Source organism: Garra rufa, chromosome 7 (assembly GCF_049309525.1).
Source record: "Garra rufa chromosome 7, GarRuf1.0, whole genome shotgun sequence".
NCBI lineage: Eukaryota > Metazoa > Chordata > Actinopteri > Cypriniformes > Cyprinidae > Garra > Garra rufa.
In genome coordinates this window covers 17193169-17206372 of record NC_133367.1, presented here as the reverse complement: position 1 = coordinate 17206372, position 13204 = coordinate 17193169, and the positions used below count along the sequence as shown (strand labels likewise).

At 36.1% G+C, this 13204-nt stretch overlaps 1 protein-coding gene and 1 pseudogene across 1 annotated transcript in view; one reads left to right on the top strand and one right to left on the bottom strand.

The window, feature by feature from the left end:
* LOC141338014 (uncharacterized) overlaps nucleotides 1-3113 on the bottom strand; it is a 9824-nt gene extending 6711 nt beyond the window's left edge. The window contains exons 1-2 of the mRNA XM_073843586.1: nucleotides 3027-3113; nucleotides 428-763 (exon numbers count right to left, since the gene is read on the bottom strand). Of these exons, the coding sequence (XP_073699687.1) occupies nucleotides 428-763; nucleotides 3027-3078 (388 nt within the window). The 5' untranslated portion in view covers nucleotides 3079-3113. The remainder of the gene's footprint in view (nucleotides 1-427; nucleotides 764-3026) is intronic.
* Nucleotides 3114-12131: 9018 nt separating this feature from the next.
* On the top strand, nucleotides 12132-12595 carry LOC141338013 (ribonuclease-like 3; annotated as a pseudogene).
* The last annotated feature ends 609 nt before the right edge of the window (nucleotides 12596-13204 follow it).

The following is a 13204-nucleotide window of genomic DNA, read 5'->3' as shown; positions in this document are numbered from 1 at the left end:
TATGTATAAATAAATAACTGTTAAAACCATGGAAAAGACTTCCATAAAAAAGTGCTATAAAAATAAATAAAATTCAGGCCCTTTCACAACAAGGATAACGATAACAATAATAATGAAGATTAAGTTCTAAAATTGTTCTTAATATATAAAAGTTTAGAATACACTCCACATAACAATAAAAGCACAGAGAAAAACTTTGTAGGAATTTCTTTCAGAATTATTTTTTTCCCCCAGCTGAAGAGATAATAATAAAAAAAAAACTATTGACAGCCAATCAGAATCCACCCAGCTTAAACAGCTCCAGCATTTAAAGTGGCAGACGACAAAACTACAGCGTGGCCAATAATATAGCTAACGTTATGGTTTATATCCTAGCTTGAATGTGGTTTTAGTTTAAAATCAAAATAATGACTTACTAATGACTCACCATTGACAATAACATTGAAGATTTTGTCACTGCTGCTGGTGCTACTGATGACCTTCAGTTCATAAACTCCAGTGTCTGTGGTTGTGGTGTTCATGATGGTCAGAGATCCAGTCTGATGATCCAGCTTCAGTCTGTCTCTGAATTTCTCCTCACCATCTTCACACTTAACATCTGTACAAACATGACTGAGATCTCCACTGATTTGAGCTATGCGAGTGTCTCCAAAATACCATTTAATGTCTTCTTGTTGGTTTGTTTCAACACCAGTGTAAAAAATGACCGTATCTCCCTCCTTCATGGATACTGAGACTACATCTGATCCAACACCAGACAAACCTGAAAAACAAACAGTTACTATATAAGCCAAGCAAAATAGTGCTGTGGTGGACAAACATAAACGAGTCTCATATATGATCTTGAACAATCCACAATCCACACCGGGGCTGTTTCTAGCCATTTTGACGCCCTAGGCGAAATCCCATTTGCCTACCTCAAATATATTTCTTTTCAGACACCACTTTCTTATATTCAAGTTGGTTGTCATTGTAACAACATTAATTTATGGAGATTCAGCACAGTGTGAGTTCGACAAGTCTGAAAGCAAATTAGTTTTATTACATGTCATTTCGGATACAGTTTTAGATATTATCAATGGCTGCTTGTTGTATTTATCTGTTTTTATTCAATTGTTTTGTTGTGGTTTTTGTTTGAAACTTTGATTTAAAGTGTCAGTTATTGTATTATTTTTTTTAAGTCAAACCTATAAAACCCTTTGTTACCCCAAACTACATATAACAGCCTGGGGTGCGTTTCCCGTACAACGACGTAACTCGCTGATTAACCTCCATAGTACGATGCATTGTTGTGGAAACGAACTAGCTAGTCACGACTGTTTCCCAAACACGGTCACATCTCCGTCGTTTGAACCGCGTTAGTTCAACAACTTAGGGCCATTGTTAATGACGTCACCGAGTAATAACTTCTGCTATTTAACTGATTAGAGATCTCGAAATGCAGCTATATTGAACATGGCACCTAATGACTCATTTACTATTATTTGTTCCCTGTCATTTCGCTTTATTTGATGTTTGATTCATCGTGTGTTCTCTCTTACGTCATACTCCTGGGTTCCCTCAGGCATTTGTGCACTTGCGCACTACTCATAAAATGCATAATTAAAATGCATATTTAGATAAAATTGAGGATATAGATTGTACTGCGTGTTAGCTTGCAAATTGTGACCAAGAAAATAATTTATTAAGCCCACATGTCTTACTAACAAAAAACGATGCTTCTAACCACAGGTCGAGAGCTGTAGTTCCAACCACGCAAGTTTGCGACACTGTTTGCGCATGTTCGTTTGAACTATGGTGTTGGGAAACACCCAATCGTTGAACTACGTTGGTAACGACGGAACTTGCGACCATAGTTGGCTAACGATGCTTTTGGGAAACGCATCCCTGATCAGTGGCATAAAATTAGTTATAATGCAGCAACTTTCTCCTTTGTTACTGATTGATGCGTGAACTTTTTCTTTAAATAACGCGACATATTCAGTATTTGTCCGTAATGATGCGTTAAACTCGACAAAGCGGTTGATCTCGTGAATTAGCATATTTTACTATACCCATATTTTTTAATTGGCTGGTAAAGTTCTATAGCCTATGGAAATATTACACTACACGCTGATCCTTTAACAATGCATTGGCAAAAAAAGGCACACCTTTCGGACTCATTTTGCGACATGATTTCTCGACTGTCACAAATACTTACCAAACTAAATATTGATTTTGGGAGCTTTTTACTATACCAATATTTTAAACTGGCCTTTGAACTTAGCTTTATTGCATGGTTGAAAACAAATGCATGGTCTGGTAACAAAACAAAGTAGTCAGCAAAGTTGTCTAATATCCAAAATTCTTTAACAGCATTTCTTGTCTTGTCTTCTATCAGCCAAGAGGTTGACTGAGCAAAGCATAAAATCAGAAGTAGGAGATGCAATAATGCCACAAAAGAAGCAGTTTATTAAACTATCTGAGTTTCTTATGTTTCAATGACCAGACTTCCCTCAACCAACACAAATTCAGCAACATTGCTGGCAATAGCAATGGAAAATTACTACTTTACAACATCGCCCCATAATCCTTAAATTTCCATAAACATTCCCTCAACATATCTCTTATTCATGAACAGAAACCACACATCATAAGAATAAACAACAATATAAAATAATATAATATAATAAATTAATCGATCAAATTTGAGCAAATGGTTCAATACTAATTGATTTATAATAATGGTTAAATTAGCCTATAAATCATTATAATCAATGGAATAAATGAATAATTAATATAAAATAAAGAAAATGAAAAAAAAACCACACTTGCTTTCTTGAAACAACACATTCATTAGCAGAAGCTTTTATCTGTAATAACTCTCGTTACATTATTCACAAGAACCCTATTTCCACTCCAATAAAAGTGAGTTAGGTTCGTTGTTACCCTTAACAGGTGTTTGATCTGATCTTATAGCGCCACTACAGCGCCTACAGTCACGTAAATCGGTGTAACACTGGAAGAGAAATTAAAAAATTTCTTACCATTGTCGAGTAAAAACAAGATGACAGGGAGCAAATTAAAAAGAAACTTCATTTTCACCCCGATGTTGCACTAGTTCAAGGTAATGCGTGAGCAGAGCGATCACATGACGTTCCTGCCTTTTCCCTTATGCAAATACACCCTTTTAGTTTATGCCATTGAGCTAGCTATCAAGTAAAACAAAGGGATAGAACGGCTCCGGTGTTGTGCCGAAATCTGTAACTCGTCGAAAACTGTGACCGGTCGCTGTTCAGCAAATATTGGCGCGGGAGCGCGCACACGTTGACGTTTTAAAGAAATAACAACTATTGGACAAACTAGATATTGTGGCATCGAAATGCTTGCACAGAGAAGACATTAATCATTAATGCTGTGCTGTTGTTGTCTGTGTTACTATTATGAATGGTTTTGGTTTAAATAACATTCTCATTAATGGATAGGCTAATTTTTTTCTTATTAGGCTACTATTAAATTCAATTACCCAGTATAGTTTGTGCTTTACAAATGCATACCACTCTGATATATTAGCCTGTATAGTATGAGTCACTGGATCTGGTCAACTACCGAAAAATGTGATCTCTTTTTATTTCAAATAACACATTGTAATATTCAATAAAGTGACTCATGTGATGTGTGACCATCTCCTCTTTTTTATTTTAAAAAGCATATGGATCAGATATTGAGAAATGTATACTGTAGATACAATAGGGTCACAGAATCTGACAGGTCAAATTCATAGCTACCTCTTTTTATTTTTATTTTTTTTTTAATAAAGTGAGTCATGTAATGTGTGACCATCTCCCCTTTCTGTTTTATAGAGCAGAAGAGACTTCTATCGAAAAACATAAAAACTGAAAGACTGCAGATTTTGACTGGTTGTGTGTACATACATTAGCAACATTAACAAGGTGATTCTCCCTTTCAGCTGCCAGAGAAGGATATTGACAGTACAGCCTCAGGATAGCGAAGAGGAAGAAAAACACCCTTGACATAATTTTCTCATACATTTGCCATGTGTTATAATAAAAACAATAAACCTGACTACAATAATATGGTCAATTTTATTAAAAGTTTCAAGTTTGCAAAGAATCTGGAGTATGTGGCACTGCATTAGAGGTACTCTTTGCTGAATAAGACCAAGTGCTGAGCAGGAACCTTATTCTTTAGCAAAACTCCTCATCAACTCTCCAAGAGTAGATCAAGAGTGAAGTGTCACCCTCCTATCCTTTCCTCAGAAGAGCGTACCTTCTGCTGCTGTGGTAAGAAAGACATTCTTCTTTTTCTCTCACAACTCTCCAGAACCTAAATTCTCAGCAAAGAGTCTTCTCCACAGCTGGGGACAGAGATCTCAGATTTTTCTGAAAAGTCAACAGGCTCATTTACTGTATGTTTTTTGGGTGGGCCTAATACAGGGGAGATGTAATCTCTACATTGTTATATTAACATGTTCTTACTGTTTATTAATGTTTCTATTTTCTTTATTTCTGTTATCTTCTGAGAAGAACTATGGTCCTTTGGTAATTGTTTAGGTTTTGCTTCTGATAGTGAAGCAGTATTAAAGCACATCACCACCAGATATTTGTAGCAGGTGTTTCATACACAGGACAGAAAACAAATCAACTTAATACAGAAATCACTACTGAATTGTTTCTTTCTTTGTATCAGTATTTTTGTACCAAATTAGGGGAGTTCTGTTAATAAGAGTGCTGATAATTATTACTCTACTATACCCATCATTAATTAAATATTTAATCTTTTTCAGTAAAAGTAAAACATTTTAATCAGTGGTTGTATCATTCTTTGATTACTGTGTACTTTATGTGATGTGTTGAATTATCTGTGTGAATGTCTTGGCAGCACTTTACATGGTTAAATAATAGGTGTCATGTTTAAAATGCAATATGTAGAAAATAACACTGAATAAATGGTGATTTAATAAATGAATGCGCTGTGTTTTTGCTAATTTTCTGTTGGAATTTAATGATTTTTTATTGGTATGCATGTATGCAGTGAATATATTCACAAAAAAAAAAATACAACACTTTTAAAACATAAGAACTTAGTGGGGTTTTTTTACAGCAGAAAATGTTTGAGTTTGTCATCATATACTGATTTCAAGGTGGTAGTAGCACATCCTCGGACAGGACTAAAGGTGAGAAGCAAATATAAAAAATACTGGGAAGGTGCTAGTTTGGTCGTTAGGACGTACTTGCCATGTCCTAGCAACGTAACACGATAATGTCGCTACGACGAATATGGGATTCACAAAGTTACGTCGCTGGAACGTTATTTGGTACGTCGCTGCGACCAATATGGTCCTTTATAGTCACGTCCTCACAACGTGCCAGTTTAGTCGTGGAGACGTACTCACCACGTTCCAGCGACGTACAAAATAATGTCGCTACGACGAATATGGGAATCACAAAGTTACGTCGCTGGAACGTTATTTGGTACGTCGCTGCGACGAATATGGTCCGGTCCAGTAACGTCGTCACGACGTAATTGTGTTAGCTGGGTATTCCCTACATTAGTCCACTCGTACAGTTCACTTGAAGGAGTGAATGAAAACGAGTGAGTGGCTGCATCCGAAATCGCATACTTCCATACTATTTAGTAGGCAAAAAGCAGTAGGCGAAGAAAAAGTATCTCAAACACCACAAAAGAGTAGACGAGATTTACCAGGATGAAGCACTATTTCTCGCGAGATTCAGGTGTACGTATACCTAAGTATCGTTCAAATATGCCTACTTACCTACTATATAGTAGGCGAAATGGGTACGTGAGAAGAGTAACCACAAAAGAGTAAGCGAGAGATCCCCGGATGCCTACTGCGTCCCGCCCAGATTTCGAAGTGCCGATCGAGGGACACTTTTCTATCCCAGAAGCCCACGGGAGATCAATAGCCTACGTCATCATCGAACGTGATGGAGAACAGCAACAAGGGTGTTTTCAAAAGTGAGTAACCTTCCTTGTGTCACAATCGCGTAGAACAAACTGTTAAATCGCTTAAGGTGTAACAGTATAGTATATTTGTGATTGTTCTGTAAAAACATGTTTTATATGTATAGCAAACAGGGGAGATCCAGTAAACACACGTATATCTCCGAAGTGAATGTTCATAAACCTATACATCTTAAAGATGATTGTTAAATGTCTATTTAATATTTGATAGGAAAAAGTTCAAAAAGAATTGCAGATGAGCACGTAATAGACATCTTAGTGTTGTGTGCTGTTACAGTAGAATTCACTGTTGTCAACACTGTTTACTTTATATGAATGGAATGTAAATAAACGCATGTACATATAGTAACTAAACATAACTGATCTTTTTTATTAATATAAATAAATAGAGGAGCATTTGTGTTGGATAAAATGTGAGTGTAAATGCAGTGTTGAGCACATGAATCACAGAGGTGACTTGAAGCTTTTCTGGATGTTACAGGGACAGGACGTGATGGACGGCAGAGACAGGTGAAGCTGGACACGGTGGTCAGCTGCTTCATCAGAATAAAGCTGCAGAATTGGCACAGCTGTTGATGGCAGTTTTTATTTACAGGCTGTGAACACATGATTGTGAGAACAATTACTTTGAATAAAGCTTTGTTTTATGTGTCTTTGACTTGTATTTATTTAACATTAAGGTTACTTTAATTTATTCTTTTACAAATTTATTCATGTTTCTTGTTGTCAGTTAATACAATATAGCATTAATTCATTACTTGACTGAGAATTGAGATGTATTCACATTGACTGCATAGTCATGAATATGTCATGCATATGGCGTATTAAAAAAATGCATGTAGTTCATTTTACTAAAAATATAATTAATTAGTGGTTAGCATTTATCAGTATTATTGTTCATAAGAGTTGATGTTGCCTAGCAATGCATTCCGAGGTCATCTTTAATTTCTAAGTAATTAGTTCATTCTTTCGAGTGCAAAATCAAAAGTCTTCTCCAAAGACGTGATCTTCTAGCAGCTGATTGACGTCTCTTTGTGCAGATAATGCAAACATTGCAAACAAGGAGGGCAACGTACTAGGTTGGATTGTCGTGATGCCATTGGGTGTTCTGTGCACCCGTCGCCTTTATTTTATTTTATCACTGCAGAACTTGTAAGTACATACAACCGCAGGAAAAGATAGTAGGCTGTTTTATCAGTAAAAAATCATAATGATAGAAAAAAAACTGTAAAGGGTTTGCGTACATGTGATTCTCTACACGTGAAAAAAAGATTAAATATCTTTAAATTATCGTAATATTCGTTTAATCATAATGCATTAAAATTGCATGTGTTGTTTTTTTTGTTATTTATAATCCTCGGGGATGAAACAAGAGAAATCCCACAATAAAAAGAGGAAAACAAAGGAGATTTCAATTTTTTGCACATAAATAAATTAAAAACATATTCAAGTGGTTACGATTTTAGGTTTTCGTAATAAAAAATAACATCTTTAAGGATTAAACTGGGTTATAGCCTAAAAACGTACTACAATCATAAAGGTATCTGTTTCTTCTGGAAGACCACAAAATGAGAAATTTGATCAACATCCTAATATATACAAATAGATGAATTAAACCTGTCGCTCATCTTTTAAATTGTTGCTCTTGTTTTAACGTCGTAGATCACATGATAGCCTAACGTCATCATGGCGGATCGCATTCATACTCAACGAGATTTGGCTGTAGAGTAGGTACCCTTTTAGAGCATGTTAAGTACCTATTTAAAACGGACAGTTCGAGTAGTAAGATTAAAGGATTTATCTTGAACTATGTCAAGAAGTATATGTATAAACCTTGGTTAAACAATTTAATAATCAATTTACAACAAATTTGTACCTGTGTTGTACGCTGTATTACGCAGTGCAGTGCACTCGAGAACGTCCACTATGGTTTCGAACACCACTTAAAATGGCTGTCCCCTCAAATAGTGCCCTATTTGAGGGTATAGGGGACGATTTCGGATACAGCCCAAGACTACGCTGGTACTGGGTTACTCCGCCAATCTGAAATAGTCCGAATATCGTTTAAGGAAAGATATATTTAAACGACTTACCAGGAACGACTAATATAAACAGTATGAGCCGAACAAAGACTTTCATTTTCAACACTTTATCGGTTGAAAAATGAGTGCATATTGTGTGTCCATTGTGGTCCACATATAACACATATAAACCAACTCGTCGGCACCAAGAATGAAAGTAAACAAGTTCTTTCGACGTAAAGCAACCAAAGCTTGTGTCAAAAACAAAATAAAACTAGTTGTTTGCTCTGATTTGTCTCAATTGCCCCGCCTGGCCAAAGATTCAATGGGGTGTGGCTTCAGTCACCCGCGCTTTTTCCTTCATTGACCTCACCTGCAGTCGATCCTGGCCGTGGATCATTTATGATTCATTATTACGTCCAACGTCTAAAAGCACTGCTAATCTGCTATGTAAGAATTTTACCAGTATATAATTATTTGCTCGCTTATATGCAATAACTAAACTTTGTATTTATTTACAGACTGCGGCTCATATTGTTCAGACAATATTTACCATCAGTTACCAATCGTATTTATTAGGTTTATTACATAATGTGCACAGTGAAATCATCCTTGTTTTGCTTTATTTGCCTGCATTGTAAAATTATTTTTTTATCCTGTGGCTCTATCTGGTGGACATCATTGATATTACTTCCTTCAAGAAAATGCTGCATAGTGCTGAATATTATATTTGATGTAGAAAATACTGCTCTGTTCTGATTGGTTGACTGAGTCCTGATAAGAACACCTGTGGCTTATTACTAATCAAGCCTCTATATCAGTATTTGTGTGTGTGAAAAGCTGCCTCTCTACTCATCCATGGCCTGTGTGGAATTGTTGTGTTGTTGACAATGTAAGTTCCTTTGATTTATGTTTATATTGACGTGTATTTAGTTTATTTGAGCTTTTGGATTTGTTGAAGTTAATTTAGACTTCATGTATGATTTGTGCTAATATGTTGTGCATACTAATTTATTTTATTTGCTTCTAGCTTATCATTAACCAAAAGTTACCAGCACATGTTGCAAATGTAAATGTCTACTCCTGTTGAGAGAATAAACTGGGAAAATGAGATTGAGGACTTAATGTGTTTTAATGGGCTCACCATTCACTAGCCAAACCAGCTTCCGTATCCATTTCTACATTTGATATTGATATTTTATGGAACTTTACACCAAACTGAGTATAGGCTACTATGTCCCTAATTATGTACTAATTTTTAAATATATTTTTTTTTATATGAATATCTGAACATACACAACATTAAAAGAAAGAACAGGGTATCTACTTGCAAACACAAAGATTTAGCTGTTTATATATATATATATATATAAGCACTTGAATGTGGGTAAGTTTTATAAATAAACATTTTGAACAAAAAGCTAAAAAAAGACTATATTCATGTTAATCACAACGTAGATGGAGATGATCAACACCCCAAAGCTTAACAGTCATTTTTTTTTTTTTTTTTTATAATTCTATTCAGAAGATATGTAAGAGCGCCCCTATTCGATTCTCGTATAAGTGTAAATATGTCAAGTATACTTAAATGTCATTTCATGTATGTTTATACAAAATAGTACACGAACTAGACTGAATGTAGACTATTATTATTATTATTATTTAGGGCTGTCCCCGACTATGAATTTTCATAGTCTAATCAGAATTTTCGAATCTTTCTATAGTCGACCGATAGTCGAATCATCTTATGTGCGTGTGTGAATGGGTTGGGAGGGGCACGACACTATAGTCAGCAGGAGGGTAAAACTATTTTTATTTTATTTTATAAGCGACCAAAACTGCCTGCCAACTGACAGACAAACTTATTTAGGTTTAAATAAAAACACAGAACGCGTCTTTTAGTTCTAAAAACGCGAGGCGCACAGCACTGCCTTTTTTGGTGACTTTTAATGAAAGAGCAGTGTGCTGCGGTTTTTTTATGTTGCTAAGCAACGACCAAAACAGCTGTCCTGTCAGTCAATTCAAAGGATTATAGCGCGAGCGCTCTAACTTAGTTTTTTGCTGTTAAGTAAACTGTCATATTAGCAGAAACCCTAAATAATACAGCTCCGGGTTACCCACGATAGACACCAAAGGTTTCTCCTCCATTTCTTGCAGTCTCCGGACTTTTTAAGCAACGGTAAACTTTCGCCATCACAACAGAAGACCCGCATCTCCATTCATTCGATTGGACAATGGAAAAGAACGCGAATGACGTTGGGTGTTTTTCCGCTCAGAGTTGATTTTTTTTTTTTTCAACTTCAGGCGCTCAGAGCGCTCCTGCAAAACGCGAGGCGCAGCAGCCGGGGGCGCATAAACAGGGCACAGAACGCTCACTGCCAACAGAAAACCATTCAAAAGAGGCGCCTCCAACTGCAAAAACGCGTCAAGATGGTCCTCATCTCGTCATACATCAGAGAAAGTGAAAATTAAATTTGTCACAGGGGTGGTTGGAATTATTCACAAACACGTTAAAAATATTTACTGAACGCTTCTTTCTTTTCACTTTTGTTTTTACTGCATTATCATAATCAAAGGCTGTATATAACTTAATATAACCGTACAAAACCAGTAGTTCTGTGTGCAATTAGACATTGAGCACCCCCATATTGGCAAAATGGTATGATGCTCGTTTCACCCGCGAAGATTCGACTGTGAGATCGGTGGTCGAATCAGGCTCCGCATATCGATGCATCGAATCTTCGACTATTCGGGGACAGCCCTATTATTATTATTATTATTATTATTATTTTAGTTTACTTAAACTTTTTTTTTCATAAGGGTGAGACACAGGCAACATTGCATGTTTCCGTTTGGAGGGTCAGTGGCTGCTTTGCAAAAGATCAACAGACTGGCTATGATGTAAGAGCAACTGCCGATTCCCCTGCTTTTATAAATGATGAGATGAAAGCAAGTGTGGTAAATCAGATTAAAATGACACTATAGACCTTTTGACAGTTAATGCAGGTAGAAATGTAAAATGTTGAATCATTCTTGCCATTTCTCGATTCCAAACTACTACAAAAATCACTTGATCAATCACATGAAAGACATTGCTGTGGACCCAACAGATGCATATGATTGGGGGTAAAGACATGAGATAATGGTTTTCTAATTGTGCCATGTATATTTCAATATGATGTTACTCCTTGTGTTGACTATTCTGCCAATTATGTGTTACGGGCCATGTGTATTGCAGTATTGATTATGATTAAAACCACTGTATTGCATTATGTACTGATTTTTTATTTTATTTATTTTTTTATTATTATCATTTTTTTGAAAGAAATGCTGTTCCTTTAAAACGGCCTTAACAATTTCCATCAAAGGTGAAGTACTACATCATAAATGATTTAAAGTGGCTATTGTTAATATTTATTTATTTTTCTTTAACTTTTGACTATTCTTGTGTAAGAACGCCTTTGGGTAATTTCCTGCTGTTATGTTCACATCAGACATGCATCCAAAACAAGAACCTGACCTTGGACACCATTTACCCACATGAAAATGGGGACTAAGCGCACATGCACACCGGAATACAACACACACACACACACACACACACACATAGATGCTCGCTTACACATCTTTCGTGGCATCCATATAGGGCATTGTTTGACCTCTGAGTACTTCGATTGGATGCCCAATACATCCTTTATGTTAATGCATAAATATAAATTTGACCCATCATCCTTAATAAACTTTAGAACATCATGGTAGCACACTGGCTCTCTGTATCTGCTTGATCGCTTTCTGGGGATCCCATTCTGCGACTGCTCTACACCACAGTTGATGACTGCTAGCATCGAGACTATCTGAGAAAAAAAAAAAAAAAAAACAATTGTTGATTACTGCAAAGCCTCTTGGCAACTGTTAGAACAAGTATTCCTTTACCCAGAACAACAAGGTAAGAACTCTAGTCAGCAAGTAGAAATTATACAAGAAATCTGTCTTGGTGCAGATGGGGAAAAAAAGTACAAAGAAAGTAAGACAAAGGGATCTGTGTACAAAGTGAAGTAACTAAGTAGGCTAATAAAAATAAATGTCAGAAGAAGGTGTTCTGATGTTTGTGTTGTTCACCAGGTCATGGAGATTCATCAGTCTGCTGTGATTGTGCTGCTGGTCTTGGCTGCTTCTTTTACTGCTAATGACAACCAGATGATATAAAGCCCCGTTATCAAAAATTCCTTAACCAGCACTTGGGTCCTCATGTAAGCGAGCATAATTGTGACAAAGAAATCAGAAAGAGAGACATCACTGCCTCTGGAACTAAAAATGGCTGCAAAGAAGTTAATACCTTCATAAAAGCGAATAAGAATGACATTAAAGTAGTTTGTGGAAGAAATGGAGGAACTCCACAGGGCAGAAATCTGTTTAAGAGCAACCAGCCTTTTCCTGTGGTCACATGTAAATTACAAAGTGGACAGAGACACCCAAATTGCCAATATAGAGGGAAGAAGTCCACCCGTTATATTGTTTTGGGGTGTGATCGAGAATGGCCTGTACATTATGAGGAAGGCATAATTAAAGATTGTATCAGCGATTTCTAGCCTAAAACATAAAGTGTCAATTTCAGCTGACCTTTTTTCACGATCCGCTCGCTGCTTGCCCCATAAATTGTCTGTGAAAAAAACGCGTCTCTCTGGTCAGCCTAGGGTCCGAGATATGCCAAAAAAAAAAAAAACAATCGGCACTTACCAACCTTTCCATAAACAAACAGTGTTCCAACCAATCAGCGTCAGGGGTTTGGTGTTGTGGACTTTCCTACTGGTGCAGGGATGTGAGGGAGGCGGAGCGAAAGTGAATAAAAATAAAAAATAAAACCTTTAGTAGGAAAAAAATAAAATACCTTTTTATTTATTTATTTATTTATTGCTATGGAATTTTTTGCTAAGGAACATTCCTCTTTTTTTTTTGGAAATCATTCTCCAACTCCTCTCGAGTTAACATGTTGATTTTTACCGTTTTGGAATCCATTCAGCCGTTCTCCTGTTCACTGAATCCTGAGACCAATAGCATCGCGTTCAAAAATGACCAACAAGTTTCGATATTTGTTTTTATTTAAAACTTGACTCTTCTGTTATATTGACACTGTAAAAAAAAAAAAAAAAAACGAATTTTACAGAAAATAACTTTTTTTTTTTTTTTTTTACAGTTTT